This window comes from Pelodiscus sinensis, chromosome 3 (assembly GCF_049634645.1).
Source record: "Pelodiscus sinensis isolate JC-2024 chromosome 3, ASM4963464v1, whole genome shotgun sequence".
Classification (NCBI taxonomy): Eukaryota; Metazoa; Chordata; order Testudines; family Trionychidae; genus Pelodiscus; species Pelodiscus sinensis.
The window spans coordinates 52737556-52753763 of record NC_134713.1 but is presented as its reverse complement, the minus strand read 5'-3'; the positions used below and the strand labels follow the sequence as shown (position 1 = coordinate 52753763).

The following is a 16208-nucleotide window of genomic DNA, read 5'->3' as shown; positions in this document are numbered from 1 at the left end:
GAGAGGAGTGTCTCTATTTTTGGTTTCAGTTTTTTTTTAAATACCTACAGCTTTGTTCTTAATCTGCAGTGTTGGTGTTCTGCAGAAGTTCCTTCATTTTTATGCTATTTAATAAAACCCACACCCTCAGAAGTGAATTATACTTTCATTTATAATCCTGGCATTCCCATGTAAATCATCTCAGTACAACTATGGGCAAAACTTGGACCTAAATTTTGTCTGTATTTGTCCTATACAGGCAGTCCCCGGGTTACGTACAAGATAGGGACTGTAGGTTTGTTCTTAAGTTGAATCTGTATGTAAGTCGGAACTGGCGTCCAGATTCTGCCGCTGCTGAAACTGATCAGTTTCAACAGCGGCTGAATCTGGACGCCAGTTCTGACTTACATACAGATTCAACTTAAGTACCCCAGGCATCCCCAAGTCAGCTGCTGCTGAAACTGATCAGCGGCTGATTCCAGGAAGCCCGGGGCAGGGGCTTCCTGTAGTCAGCCACTGGTCAGTTTCAGCAGCGGCTGACTTGGGGACGCCTGGGGCAGAGCAGCTGGGGTGCTGCTGGGTTGGTCCAGTAGCGCCGCTGCTCCTCGGCGCTACTGGACCAACCCAGCAGCACCCAAGCTGCTCTGCCCCAGGCGTCCTGATTCAGCCGCTGCTGAAACTGACCAGCAGCGGCTGAATCAGGACGCCTGGGGCAGAGCAGCTGGGGTGCTGCCGGGTTGGTCCAGTAGCGCCCAGAGCGGCGCTACGGGACCAACCGGCAGCGCCCCAGCTGCTGTACCACAGGCGTCCGGAGCAAAGCCGCAGAGCACAGGGGCAGTGGGACAGCCCAGACGCGCCGTGGCTGTCCTGCTGCCCTCGGGCTCCGTGGCTTTGCTCTGCTTTGCTCCCCGTCCCCCTGGTCTGCAGACCAGGGGGACGGGGAGCAAAGCGGCGGAACACGCGGGCAGCGGACAGCCCAGACGCGTCTGGGCTGTCTGCTGCCCGCGTGCTCCATGGCTTTGCTCTGCTTTGCTCCCCGTCCCCCTGGTCTGCAGACCAGGGGGACGGGGAGCAAAGCAGAGCAAAGCCGCGGAGCACGCGGGCAGCTGACAGCCCAGACGCGTCTCCGCGTGCTCCGCGGCTTTGCTCTGCTTTGCTCCAGGGGGACCTTTGCAGACCAGGGGGACGGGGAGCAAAGCAGAGCAAAGCGGCGGAGCACACGGGCAGCAGACAGCCCAGACGCGTCTGGGCTGTCCGCTGCCCACGTACTCCGCCGCTTTGCTTCCTCTCCCTGGTCTGCTGGAGACCAGGGAGAGGGAGGGCCCCGTTCGTAACTGCGGATCCGACGTAAGTCGGATCCGCATAACTCGGGGACTGCCTGTACCTACTGACTGAAGTAGGTAATTTGTGAATTCTTATGTGTGCACACTTAAACTTAATATCCTTAAACTTAGTAGAGATATATCATTGCTTAGAAAAACACAAAATAATTGGTTAAAACTACGAGGTAGGACAGAAATTACAAATGTGATAGACAACCACAAAAGTCCCATGGTACTGAATTGACGTATATGATAATAAGTTGAGATCAAAGGTATGCTGACCTATAGGGAAAAGATAGTTCACCATCAATAAGGTGAAGAAATACAAATTAGGCGAAAATAATGAAATATCCCCTATTGTATATGTATAAAATATAACAACATCTGCGTAACATATGGTAAAAGTGGCATCCCAGCCGAGGGGCCATAAGAGAAAATGATGTAGTCCTTGGGAGGTGCCAGAATGATGGCTACTGGTGATGATGGGGAAAGCAAAGGTGATGAAGAAGTTGATGGCTAACAGCTCAAGTTGTTCTAGAAGGAATAGTGTGAGTATATGGTATGGAAATAGAGAGATACATTCCCTATCTGTCATATGAAGTTGGGGTATTTGTGATTGTGCTAAATGTATGAATAAACAATATTTGTAATTATACAAGAGTTCCTAGTCCTAGCAAGGCAGGCCTCTTACTCAGTGCAGCAACAGCAGGGCAAGATCTTTCCTTCGGGGAGGGGGGCTGGGGGAGAGATGTTAGTCCTTGTAACCAGCCTTCATCCCCCCCTCTCCTTCTGAGGTCTCTGAGGTATATTCATTCCTCTTCACTTTATTCATTGTCTGAATTGTCAATCTTGTAGACATCAAGCTCAGACAGATAGTAACTGATACTGAAAAGTTACATTTTTCTCTGTAGGACAAGAAAGGTGATCATCTGCAAAACACTGCCCTCACCTTGCCCATTTTCAAAAAAACATGACTAAGAATCTCAAGTCATGTCCTTTGACCCTATTATAATAATCCATTAAAATGGAATGGCTGTGCCACAAGGCCGAGAATCTGCTGGTGAAATTTGCTTTATGTCACCTCATTAGCTTCACTGCACTGATTCCTTTGGCTTCAGTGAACTAGTGTAACTGAGAGGAAGAATTTAGACCGAGGTGGGCAATAATTTTTGTCTGGGGGCAACTACAGAATTTTTTGAAGTAGCCCTGGACCACCCCGGAAAGGATGGGGCCTAAACAGGAAGGGTAGGGGCTTCCTACTCTGGTGGGGCTACCCCACCTCCAGACCATGATTGGTCTGGGGGGGAGCCCCTTTTCCCTCCCTTTCCTCTAGGCACCTATGCCCTAGAAGAGGCTTGGCACACTCTCCCACCCCCAGGCCAAACAGGGCCTGGGGACAGGGGAGCATGCAAAGCCTCCTCCTGTCCTGCGAGGAGCAAGTGGTTCTTTGAAGCACTGTGCGCTGCTTGCATGGCAGGGCGGGGGGAAAGCAGAGAAAGTTTCACGTGCTCCCCCGCCCCCAGGCCAATCAGGAAAAGGGCCAATTGAGCCTGGGGATGGGGAGCTGCATGAAGCTTCCTTTGCTCTCACCCCCCCCCCCCCGAGCAGTGCTTCAAAACATCATGTGCTCCTTGCAGGGTGGGGGCAGAGCCAAGAAGGCTTCCAGCACTCCCCCGCTCCTAGGCCATAATTGGCCTGGGAGGCAGGGGAGCAGCAGGGCCTCTGTGAGTTGGATCCGGCCCACAGAGGCCCTTTTGCCCACCCGGATTTAGACCCATGTGTTTAAACTAGGAAGGTTGTAGAATCTCTGTCACTGGACATATTTAAGAGCAGGCTGGATAGACATCTATCAGGGATGATCTAGATGTTGCTTGGTCCTGTTGTGAGGCCAGGGGACTGGACTTGATGATCTCTTAAGGTCCCTTCCAGTTCTAGTATTCTATGATTTTATGAAACTGAGAACAGCTTCTCAAAATTTCTCAAACTATTGCAAATGGCTGGTAAAACTTCAGGTTATCCTGTACCAAAAAGATCATCAGTCAAAAATGTTAACATTTAACTAGTATGTAAAGCAAAGTACTTGTTATGTGGCTTCCCGTTTTTTGGACTGAGTTTTGTGGCCACCGTTTGTTATATGAGAAAATAGATTGTTTTGCTTAATAATGCTTACTCAAATTTATTCTTTCCCCCCCTCAGATAACTCTGAATTCTGTCCTCTTTTTATAATGACTTCACATATTAAATGTCAACGGACTTTTAACAAAAAATTGCTAAGGTTGTGAGCCTAAGCTTTCAGTGAAATAGTTATCCAGCTTGCTTGTTAAAGTTTGCTTCCCTAATGCCCATGATAAATAGTTGTAATCACTGACATACACAGCTACATGTGATAAAGATCATTGAGAACAGCTGTATTTAATGAGTAGGAGAAAATGAGCTGAAAGCTATGTGAAGAGAGGCCTGATTGGAGTGGCTGTTTAAAACTCACCATGTGGTGCTTATCTCCATAAAGGAGAGAGCCATTATATTGTGTAATGATTTACTGGAAAACACCAGCTAAGAGACAATGAGGGAGTGGGAGGTAATAGATGTAAGGACCAAGTGATGAAAGTCTCTTCTCAGATAACAGAGTTCAGGTGGATTTATAAGGCAGTGGGCAAGCGACCAAGGAGCTTGCGAACAGGTGAGTGCTAACAGGGGCTACGTCTAGACTGGCATGATTTTCCGGAAATACTTTTAACGGAAAAGGTTTTCCGTTAAAAGTATTTCCGGAAAAGAGCATCTAGATTGGTCCCGGAGTTATCGTTATAACGATGCGCTTTTGCAGAAAAACATGTCTAGATTGGCGGCGCGCTTTTGCGCAAAAGCAGAAGCCCGGAACCATTTTGAAGAGGGCCACCAGGCCTTTCCAGGGGTGGGGCTGGAGCTCCGTTGAGAAACGTGCTTAAAGGGGTCTCGCTGGACAGCCGTTTGTCTCCTGCACCGTGCGTTAGGACCTCTGGCAGGGACTGATAGCCATAGCAGCTTTAGTGGTTGCCCTCAGACTTTTGGGGACGCCACTCTTTCCCCCCTACTGCTTTTTCCTGATTTTGCTTTCTTGTGCCCTGCTCAGTCTGCCATGGAGCCGTGGGTGGCCATGTGCCTGCTCTGGCCCCTGTTGGCCATTTTTGAGTGCCTGCAACTGGTGCTCCAGGCCGGTGCCCTCGTCTTTCAGGACCAGGAGGCAGAGATCGCATTCAACTCCCTCACCAGGGAGGCCATGGCGTCCCTGTGGCATCAGCACCCCAGGGTGGAGAGGCCATTCTGGAGATTGGACACCAGTACGGACTGGTGGAACCGGCTGGTCCTCGGGCAATGGGACGACCAGCAGTGGCTCCAGAGTTTCCGCATGCGAAAGCGGACGTTCCTGGATCTGTGCGCCTGGCTCACCCCCGCGCTACAGAGAGCCACCACCTGGCTGCGTGCACCCATCCCCGTCAACAAGAGGGTCGCCATCGCGCTATGGAAGCTGGCCACCCCGGACAGCTTTCCGTTTGGTGGCACATTAATTCGGGGTGGGAAGATCCACCGTCAGTGTCGTCGTGATGCAGGTAAGTCCCAGGGGGAGTAGGGTGGGGGGGGAGTGTTGCACTCCATGCCCAGGGGCAGCCAAGACTCCAGGCTGGGTCACCCAGGGGTTTGGGCCATCCCTCCCTTGCACAGGCCTGCTGGTGGGGGGGCCCTGGTGTGTGTGTGTGTGGGGACAGGGAATCACGGGGGGGGGGCCACGGGAGCGCACACTCACCCCTGCCTTATGTGATATGTTCCCTTGTTTTTCTCTGCACCCTTCTGCAGGTCGTCCATGCCATCAATGATGTCTTGCTACCGAGAGTCATCCACCTGCGCGACGTGGACGCTACGCTGGCTGGCTTCGCTCCCCTCGGGTTCCCCAACTGCGGGGGAGCCCTGGATGCAACCCACATCCCAGTCCGGGCCCTGGAGCATTGAGCAGCCCATTTCACGAACAGGAAGGAATACTGCTTGATTGTTCTCCAGGCCCTCGTGGACCACCGGGGCCGCTTCCTGGATGTCTATGCGAGCTGGTCCGGCAGGGCACACGACGCCCGCATCCTCCGCAACTCTGGACTCTTTTGCAGGCTGGAAGCGGGCACCTACTTCCCCCGGCGGGAGTTGACTGTCGGGGATGTGCCTATGCCCATCTGCGTCATTGGGGACACGGCCTCTCCTCTGCTGCCCTGGCTAATGTGGCCCTACACGGGGCAGCTGGACCAGAACCGGGCCCGGTTCAACGACCGCCTCAACCGGGCCCGAAATCAGGTGGAGCTCGCCTTTGACCGCTTAAAAGCCCGCTTCCGTTGTTTGCTCACCCGTCTCAAGATGGGTGTGTGGAATGCAACGGAGGTACTGGCGCATGCTGTGTGCTCCACAGCATTGTGGAGTGGAGTGGGGAGGCCTTCCTCCCTGCATGGCTGGCAGCCGAGGCACAGACATTCGAACAGCCCCACAGAGCTGCCGTCCGCCAGGCACACCAGGATGGGGTGCGCATCAGAGAGGCCCTGACGGACATGTTCGCACAAGCCCCATAGTAGGGTCGCCTGGGTCTCCCCATACGACTCCCTCCCGTCCCCTCCTCTTCCCCCCCGCTCTCCCTTACCTCCCCTCAATTGTAAAGCGTCGGTTCCAAGCACATCGGCCGTCATCGTGAATGTTCGTCGGGTGCGTCAGACGTAGTTAGGGTTTTTCTTTTTAGTTTAGGCTAGGGTTTAGGCCACCATTGCCTGTCCGAGCTGTCCCGAAGAACAGGAAGAGGATTCGTGGTTCGTGCGGAAGGCTCGAGTCAGCATACCCGATTCCAGTCGTCTTTGAGGGATCTCCTGGCTGTTCCTCTCCCGAGGCCCGGAAGGACCAAAGGATTGAGGTTGCCAGCAACACTACAATCATGCCCTGCGTCTAGACTATGTTACATATTTCTTTTCTGTGCGTCTTTTAACCTTTCTTGCTTGTTTGCTAGCTATATTAATATAGTTGTGGTTTAAATTTTACTTAAAAGTGACTATTTATTTATGCGCCACAAATGCCCACTTAAAGGGCCGACCGGTGATAGATACAGATTTTGGTGTCCGCATTTTGTAATCCTCTTAAATTTAGTTGGCTAATTGGCATCTCAATTCATTTATTACAGTTACCTCGAGTAACACAATAACCAACACAGTTTGGTTTTCAACTGAAAAATTGTCAGGCACAACTTGCCCTTTGTGAATCAATGCTGACTATTCCTAATCACTTTCCTCTCTTCCAAGTGCCTCAAAATGGATTCCTTAAGGATCCCTTCCATGATTTTTCCGGGAACGTAGGTAAGACCGACCAGCCTATAGTTCCCTGGATCGTCCTTCTTCCCTTTTTTGAAGATGGGCACTACATTTGCCTTTTTCCAATCATCCAGGATTTCTCCCACTCTCCACAACTTTTCAAAGATAATAGCCAAAAGCTCCTCAATGACATTTGCCAACTCCCTCAGTACCCTCAGATGCATTAAGTCTGGACCCATGGATTTGTGTACGTTTAGCTTTTCTAAATAGTTCCTAACTTGTTCTTTACCCACACGGGCTGTCCATCTTCATCCCTCCCAAATTTGGGGGTATTATCTTGGAATAAGGTGCTAGTTTAGACCAGTGCAAAGAGGAGAATACCTTTTTCACAGTTTAAGCACCAAACCTGTTAGAAACACTTTCAAATGGAATTATGAGCTTGATTTCAAATGGAATTGTATTCTCTCTCTCACGCTGTCTGCAAGACTTGTATATTTGTGCTGATTTTAGCGATGATCAGATACCAACTGGCACCAGTATCACCCTGCTTATCACACAGTACATCTCATTATTAAAGAAAGGTTTCACTACTGAATTGACAAATAATTACAAAAGCTATCCCAAGAACTGCTCAGATGCTCACAGCATTTTTTTTTTTTTTGGCTTAGTGTTTTTTAACTCTTTCATTTATTTTTGTCAACAATTACTATTTCAGTGTTTCAGACTTTTGGTGAATGGAAAATTACATTTTTTTTTCACCCTTGCTAGAATTTTGCATTTTTGCTATTGCACCGTATCCAGCAGGAGTTGAAATCTTATTACAGTAAACCTCCGATAATTCAGCACCTTTGGGACCCAGGGTATGCCGGATTATCGGATATGCTGGAGTATCAGGAGGTACTCCGGAAGGGGGGCTATGACGGGTCTGAGGGGGAGAGTCGGCAGGGAACGGCACAGCATGCGGCGAACCCTCTGCCGTTATGTAGGGAGGCGGGGGAAGCCCCGCGCAGCCACCGGCGACAGGCCAGCTGGGGCTGCAAGTGGCAGCAGCAACTTGGGAAAGCGGCGGGGCAGAGCACCTGGGGTGCTGCCGGGTTGGTCTTGCAGCGCCGCTCCTCACCTGAGCGGCGCTGCAGGACCAACCGGGCAGCACCCTAGTTGCTCTGCCCGCAGCTTCCCCAAGTCCGCTGCTCATCAGTTTCAGCAGCGGCGGACTTGGGGAAGCCGTGGGGCAGAGCAGCTGGGGTGCTGTCGGGTTGGTCCTGCAGTGCCGCACCTCACCCTCCCGTGCTCGGCCCCTGGCAGCACCCCAGCTGCTCTGCTCTGCAGCTTCCCCAAGTCCGCCACTGGTCAGTTTCAGCAGCGGCAGCAGCGGACTAGGGGAAGCGGCGCGGAGCAGCTCCAATTGTCTGACTGGCTGGAGCACTTCCAGGTTCCACTTGGTGCCAGACTATCAGGAGTGTCGGTCCACTAGATGCCAGACAATTGGAGTTTTACTGTATTTGGCCTTGCAAGATAAGTGTGGGCTTTCATCTCTGATTTCAGCACTTCATAGGATTAAGTTTAAGGTATTCTGATAGGTTGCACTGCATCTATTACCGGAGGAACAAAATAGTGGAGACAAAATAGTTTTATATGTATAAGAATTATATTTGGGTAGGGATAGTCTCATTTATAGTTGTATACAACTCTGCCCTTTCTACCTAATGTGACTTGGGTACCATTACAAATGCAAGTATATTAAGTTCTATATACTGTCCTATTATGACAGTGTATTAACAATTTCTATTTGAAGTGGGTTTTTTTCAAAACCTGATTGTTTTAAGCCTTCTAAATGCCAAGCAAAATCATAGAATAATAGGACTGGAAGGGACCTCAAGAGGTCATCGAGTCCAGCCCCCCGCCCTCAAGGCAGGACCAAGCTCCACCTACACCATCCCTGACAGATGTCTATCTAACCTGTTCTTAAATATCTCCAGAGAGGGAGATTCCACCACCTCCCTTGGCAATTTATTCCAATATTTGACCACCCTGACAGTTAGGAAACAGGTTTGCCTAATAAACTGGAAAAAGGTTTGCCTAATAAAAGCCAATAAAACTGAATCACCCCATGTTTAGCTCTTAATTTTCCCTCCCCCTTTTTGTTTGTTTCTTTGTGTTTTAGGCTGTGGATCTGTTTTAAATGAAAAGGGTGAAGTAGAAATGGATGCCATTATCATGGATGGAAAAAATCTAGCCTCAGGAGCAGTATCTGCAGTTAAATGTATAGCTAACCCAATAATGCTTGCTCGTCTTGTCATGGAAAAGGTATGTTGAATGTGCACTTGATTAAGAAACATTCTTTCCCGTAGCATTTCATTGCATGTATTGATACTACACAGACAACATAACCAGTGAGGTGTATTTTAAATCTGGGAAGGAGGAAGAAAATCACTGGTACTGATAAGGGACCATGAGCATGACTGTAAAGAGGCAAGACTATTTTTATTTGAAGGTTTTAAATTAGTTGAAGTGCTAATTTTATTCAGCACTTAAAAGGGTGTTGTATACACTTGCAAACTTGAGGAGAAATTGATATACATAATCTACTTTGCCTATTATTATCACTTTTCTCTGAGTTAATATTGTAGATGTTTGCATTAATAAGAGCACTTTCTTAGCCCTCCAACTTGATGTGGCAGGAAAAAGGTAGGACAATGTACTGGAGACTGTCTGTAGGGGACAGACGTGTAATACAGTGCTGGCTCTAGACATGGGCCATGAGGATGGCCACTCTGGGCGATGTGCTGATGGGGGCACCTATGAATAGTCTCACTTGACCTTACCAGGGGCAGGCAATTAAGCAATAGGGGAAACACAACAGCCTGCTCAGCTAGCATCAGGGGAGACAGAGGTACTTACTCACTTGTCTCAGTTAACTCCTCTGCTCTGGTGGGAGCAGCAACAGGGGTTAGGGTTGCCAGGTGTCCGGTACTGACCTGGACAGTCTGGTATTTTTGCCTCCTGTCTGGTAAAAAATTCAGAAAATACCGGACACCTAAAATGTCCAGTATTTTCTGGGTTTTTTCCCCCTGGTGAGGAGGTGAAAATACCGGACACCTGGCAACCCTACAACACACTCAGCAACCAGGCCCGGCCCCCCCTGCCAGATCCCCTCTGGTACCCTCCTGCTTACCTGGTTCTACAGGGGCTTGTCTTGTGGCTGGAACAGAAAAACAAAATGGCCAGCTGCAAAAAAGCATCTTCTTAAAGGGGCCATGCTGATTTGTATTTGTTTGTTTGTTTTTGTTTTGCTTAAATGCTGTTGGGGTCCTTTTTTTTTCCTTCCTTCTTTTTTCCCCTCTCTCAACAACTTTGGTCTCCCCCCACCCCCTTTTTTCTCAACAGAATGTTTTTCCAGGTGTGTGTTTGGGGGAGGGGGGGGGAGAGGTCGGTATTTTTGGTTAAACCATCTGGCAACCCTAGTAGGAGTTGGTGCCCAGGGGGAGGGGGAGTTCCCCATTCTCCCTGGGATGGAGGGCCTCCTGTAGAAGCTATGTGGGAGTGGGTGGAGCAGGCTGTGCTGGAATAGGCTTGTGATGGGTGGTTGAGTTTGGTGGGGATTGAAGTGTGTGGGTGGGTGGGGATTGAAGTAAGTGTGTGTGTGTGTGTGTGTGTGTGTGTGTGTGTGTGTGTGGCTTCTCTCTGTGTTTTGGCTGGCTGGGGTTTGGAGCAGCCCTATTTTCAGTATGCTTGTTAGTATAGAGTAGGTCTGGGTCCACCGTCTATTTTCTTCTCCTTTCCAGCCTAAGAGCCACTTGTCCAGGAAAGGGCTTTCCCCTGGCTCTGTCGGCAGGACTGCTGCACTGTGCACAGCTCTGCAAAGTGAGCACTAGGTGTTGCAGCCTGCCTGTGATCCCTTCCCTTCCTTGCATAGAGGTGACACTTGTGGGGGGAAGGGCTGACATGCACTGTGCTAAGTCATATTACTCCCCTCACACACACCCAGTTTTCTGCCAGGGTCTGCCTGCCCAGCTCTCCTCCTCCTCCCTCTCCTGATTGTTGGAGGCAGCTGGGGCCTAGGACAGATAAACAAACAAGTAACGTGAACCAAAATAGCTGAGACTGGAGTAGTAGGGAAGAGGGTAGGCTGCTGATATTAGATAAGAGAGGAAGGAACAGTTACTTTTTCATAGGAAAACTGAAGGAAAGTGGTGGGCTACTGGCTGGAGAGGGGAGCCGTATGACACTTGAGTTGTTGTGGGTCCTTTAAATTGTGCCTTCCATTAGCAGCTGAAGGTCCTGACCTCCTTGCTCCCTTGGCTCAGAAACTTCACTCACTTTTTTGAGGGGGAAGAGGAGGCTGCTGCTGCCTCCCCAAAGTGAGGCAGGAGGGAGGGTGCAGAGGAGAGAGAAATAGGATCACAGTGAGAGGTAAATGGGGCCACAGTGAGAGGTATGTGCCTGCCTGGGTGAAACATACAGCTTTCATTCAACTCTTGGTCACCTATCTATACCCTCAGGTTTTGTTGTTTCACTACAAGTTGTACTTAACAGTTTGCTGAAATTCCTCAGGGCAGGGGGCCTTGTCAAAGCTGTTGGAGGGCACAGTGTTGTTGTTGCATCAAGATTAAGAATAAGGGCATTTATTTGCTCCCACCTTAACCTGCAAATCTTCCTCTGAGAATAATGCCTCATCGGGTTCTGGTCAGGTCCCCAGGGTGCTGGACCAAGGAGGTCCAATCTGTAATCAGATGACTGATATGGAAAGGCTAGTGATGTCACAGACTAGCACTGCAACTTTGCACTAGGAGCAGGAAGAGATGCACTTAGTGGTAACTGAATTTATTTGAACACAAATTATTTATCAGTATATGTGGCCAATGAAATTATGAGTATCTGGACTTGATTGCATGTTAACTATTGTGTGTCATTTTTCTCCAGTAACAAGTGCTTCTTAATGAGTGTCTGCATGAGAAAATTACTTGTTTATTCAGTAATGGCCTAGCCACAGTATTGCTTCTAATGGGGATGCTCTAGATTAGGGGTGTCACTATTTTACCAACATTAGGATTATATGACATGGTGATTAGAGAAGGTTGAAAGCTTTTAAACTAGAATTTACACTCGTGTGGTACCAGTGCAGCTTCACCATAACTGAACAAGGGTAAACAATATTTTCATGTTGACAAGGCCTGCATGTTTATTTTTCATGCCACTTTTACCTTGGTCTCCTAGCTACCGTAAGGGTGATTTACAAAGGAGGAGTGCAACCATTTCCCCCTTTTCATGATCTATAAAAGCCTGAATATATGGGATTTTTAAAGATATATGTTGATCTTACTGTGGTTACAAGAAGAGAGAATATTAACACTTGTCCTCAAAGACTGGTTGAAGGACAAGAGAACTAGAGTGGGAGCTATCTTAGACCTCAATCAAAGAATAGGGGGGTTGAATCTCTAACAAAGACAGATTTCTACCAATATGTGTTTGTCATCAAAACACTGGATTAAACAAATGTAAAAAAAAAAAATCTAGATTGGTTTTCTTTAGGGATTCTGACAAAAAAATCGCCTTTTCACTCAGATACTGAGGTTTCATTCACCTGTGATGTCTCATTAATTCTACAGATGTTCATAGAATCATCCAGGCAAAACCAAGGTAGACAAGGCATAACATTTCTAATGTAAAAATGACATTGGGGAGGAATATTTCCAGGTCTTTCTAAATATCCTAAAAGACACAGGTTCATTGGTTGCATTTAAAAAAAAGGTAATCTTTAATAACCTCTGGCAGTTCATGTTTCAAGGGATACAAGTTCTGATTTCGCTATTTGAATAGTAAAACCACCTGTGACTTGAGCAGGAGCAGAGTTAGGTTATCAGTAAACACTCTTGAAAAAGGAATCCCAGACTGGGTCTCTGGAGACTCAGGATGTTCTGTCTCCAGCTCTGCCACTGATCTTCCAAGTGACATGGAGTAAATGACTTTCCTTTGAAGGGTATGCATGGAGAGGCATGCTGTGGCTCACCACCCTAGCAACAGCCTGGGGGAGGCCAAGGGGAGGGGGGTGAGCTCGGCATGTGGACTGGAGAGGTGCAGGCATGTGACAAAGCCATATGGAAAGGTTGAATCTGATTGGTTAAGAAGTTTGTGTTATGTAACCTGTAACCATGTGCTATAAAACAGCAAGGGGAGGGGCTCCTTGCTCGAGGGGCTCTGGCTGATTTTAGTACCAGGGGCTCTCCCTTTGTGCACATTGAATAAAGTATTGAATTGAATTGAATCGAATCGAATTGAATTGAATTGAAGACCCTTGATTCTGCCCAGCACCTGAGTCTCTGGGAACCACAAAATCCCAACAGTTTCTTGGCGCAGCGAGCAGGGTGAGAAATATCCTTCAGGATCAAGACCTACAATCAAGTTGGAGGGTGATTTTGTTCATTTTTCATTTGGTTGTGTGTCCCTGACCTGACTGGTGACTCTCACACCTTTTGTAGTAAGTGAAACTGGGTGTTGGAGAATTTAAGGGGTTTGTTGCAGTTTTGTAACATTTTGGTTGCAGTCTTAAGACACTGTACTTAGTGTGGGGGCGGGTTAAGCTGTAAGTTCCTCTGACTAAGTGTTGTTGAAGTGGGAAATCAAAGAGGCCATAAGGACCAACAGTTAATGTAGGGGCAGGTATAGCCATAAGTACCTCTAGTTAATGTGTTGGCTGGCCCAGATCTCCTAATTGGAAATTGTTATTAGTTTGTAAACAGTATTGTATTTAAAGATTTTGAGATTGGAGGATATTTAGGTTTAAAAAAAAAAGGGGTAAGATGAAGGGATTTAGTGATCCACAATATGAAGAGTGTTTAATTAGTGCTTTTATAACTATTGTAGCAGTAAGTTTATTAGTTTTCTTGTTGAGATATCTTGGCTGTGTGACTGAAAGAAAGAAGGATGACCAACCCCCATTACAAGTGGGCAATACTGATTTTGTGCATAAACCACAATATTTATCAAAGGACAAATTGGCTGGCATGTGTTTAATTGTTGAGTATGAACAGCTGGTTAGAAAGTGTGATATGCTAAAAGGAAGGGTAGGAGAGTTAGAAGCAGAGGTAGAAAAACTGCAAACAGAAGCAAAAAACTATAAAGAAACAGCCTTGCAGGAAGAGAGATCTTGTCCCTCAGCACCTTTGGACCCTACATGTGGAATGTGGGGATATCAGTCTGGTTTTACGGCTCCAGTGAGAGTGCACACTGTCCCTAATCCTAATCAAGGGGAAGAGGACCCTGCTACTGTGAGTCGCCTAGAGCACACTCCTATGAGTCCATCTGACTTGCAGAGCATGTTAAAAGAATTGCCATCTTTGCAGCTTAATAACCCAAACCTACCCTTCTGGGAAAAGGTGCAGGAGTGTATGGTAGTGGGAGGCCTGCATGCTTTTGATGTTTTCACCATGGGAAAAGCAAAATGTCCTGTGCACCCTGACAGTCAATTTTGGTTTGCATTTACTGTTAAAGGGAAGCAATATACTTTTACTCGCCTAAGCCAGGGTTTTCATAACTCACCTACTTTGTTTCATAGAGCATTAGCTGATGTGCTGGCAAAGCTGCCAGACATGGCTTCTTGTGTTGTACAGTATGTTGATGATCTTCTTATCTCCTCACCAGATCGCCAAACGCACATGAAAGACTTAGAAGTGATCCTGCAGCACTTGGCAGACAGTGGGGTAAAATGTAATGCTAGAAAGGCTCAGATTGCAAAGGAGCAAGTATCATATCTAGGGTACCTAATATCCAAAGGGTACAAGCGTTTAACTGTTGACCGCACTGAGGCTATTAATGCATGCCCACGACCAACTACGGTCAGGGAAGTTAGGAAAGTGTTGGGGCTATTCAATTTCTGCCGAACTCAAATCCCCAATTATTCAAGGATTGTCCAGCCTCTTAATAATCTCCTGAAGGGTGCTGGTGGACCACATGAGGCAATTGAATGGACACTTGACTGTGAACAGGCATTTACCACATTGAAACAAAGGCTAAGTACTGCCCCAGGGTTGGGACTTCCTAATCCATTAATGCCTTTTACATTGTACACGCATGTCAGTGAGGGACATATGGCAGCAGTGTTAACGCAAAAACATGGGGATAAACAGCGCCCAGTAGCATACTACTCTTCTAAACTAGATGCTGTCGCTCAAGCAATGCCACCATGCCTTCAGGCAGTGGAAGGAGCTTCTATGGCCCTAAATCAGGCCACACCACTTATTGGTTCACAGGATGTAAATATTGTTGTACCTCACGCTGTGCTTGCTATTTTATCAGGGAAGAAATCCTCAGCAGTCCATGTGGCAAGATGGACTCGATGGGAAATGAGCTTGCTAATGCCTTCGGTACATCTGCAAAGAGCATCATCGTTAAACCCTGCTACCCTCATGCCTACCCCAGATGAGGGACACCCACATCATTGTTGCCTTGAGGAAGAGCCCATGGACGTTCCATTGGTAAAAGAAACTGAAATACCTGGTGCCCCTTGCCTATATGTGGATGGTTCTTCCTTCTATGTGGATGGCAAGCGACACACAGGATGGGCCGTTTGTACTCAAGATGGACAGCTGGTGGCACACGGCAGTTTGCCTGGGGCATCTGCACAAGTAGCAGAACTGCAGGCATTAGTTGCAGCATGTGAAGCTGCGAAAGGTCATGCTGTAAACATATATACTGATTCTAGATATGCGTTTGGGGTTGTACATGATTATGTTAACTTGTGGGTAAATCGGGGATTCCTGACGAGTACAGGATCCCCAATACAAAATGGGGGAATAGTGGAGAAACTTCATGAAGCCATGCAGAAACCTACTGAATTAGCAGTGATAAAAGTGAGGGCCCACACAAAAGGGACAGACCCTCATAGTAAGGGGAACCGAAGGGCAGACGAACTAGCTAAACGAGTAGCAGTGGAAGGTAAAGAGATGCAATTGATTGCTGCAACACAGCCTCTCATAAAAACCCCAAACTTTTTTGAATTACAGGACATCCAACACTCTGCACCAAGGGCAGAAAAGTGGTTATGGATGGATAATGGGGGAAAACTGTGTGATGATAACACTTGGAGAGGCCCAGGAAACACATTAGTGTTACCAAATGTGCTGATGGGAACTATGATACAAAATATATCACATGTTGGGACATGATGGAGCACGGAGGGTGATCCACCGGATGTCGGACACCTGGTGGCATCCTCAGCTTAATGCAAATGTGCATGATTATGTGAGGAGGTGTGTAACATGTGCTCAATGTAATTCTGCTCCCACAGTGAAAATGAAAATGCAACATCAGCCAAGACCAACACAGCCCTTCACACAGTTACAAATAGATTTCATTGAACCTCTGTCAAGGTGCAGAGGGAAAGAATATGTTCTGGTGATCATGGATCACTTTACTAAGTGGGTAGAAGCTTTCCCAGTGGCCAAGGCCACTGCATCTGATGTAGCTAAAATATTGATGACCGAAATAATTCCCCGATGGGGATTTCCATGCTTCATTGATAGTGACCAAGGTACCCACTTTACAGGGAAGGTGATGAAAACAGTATGCATGTCACTGGGGATCAAACAGAAATTCCACTGTC

At 47.7% G+C, this 16208-nt stretch overlaps 1 protein-coding gene across 3 annotated transcripts in view; it reads left to right on the top strand.

Annotated features, from left to right (window-relative positions):
- ASRGL1 (asparaginase and isoaspartyl peptidase 1) overlaps positions 1 to 16208 on the top strand; it is a 42701-nt gene that overhangs the window by 3844 nt on the left and 22649 nt on the right. For 2 of the 3 annotated variants that reach the window (XM_006127222.4, XM_006127221.4), the window contains exon 3: positions 8772 to 8914. In XM_006127222.4, coding sequence (XP_006127284.2) covers positions 8772 to 8914 — 143 coding nt within the window. Of the gene's footprint in view, positions 1 to 8771; positions 8915 to 10248; positions 15082 to 16208 lie in introns of those variants that run through there. The other variant, XM_075923722.1, reaches the window with a different exon arrangement.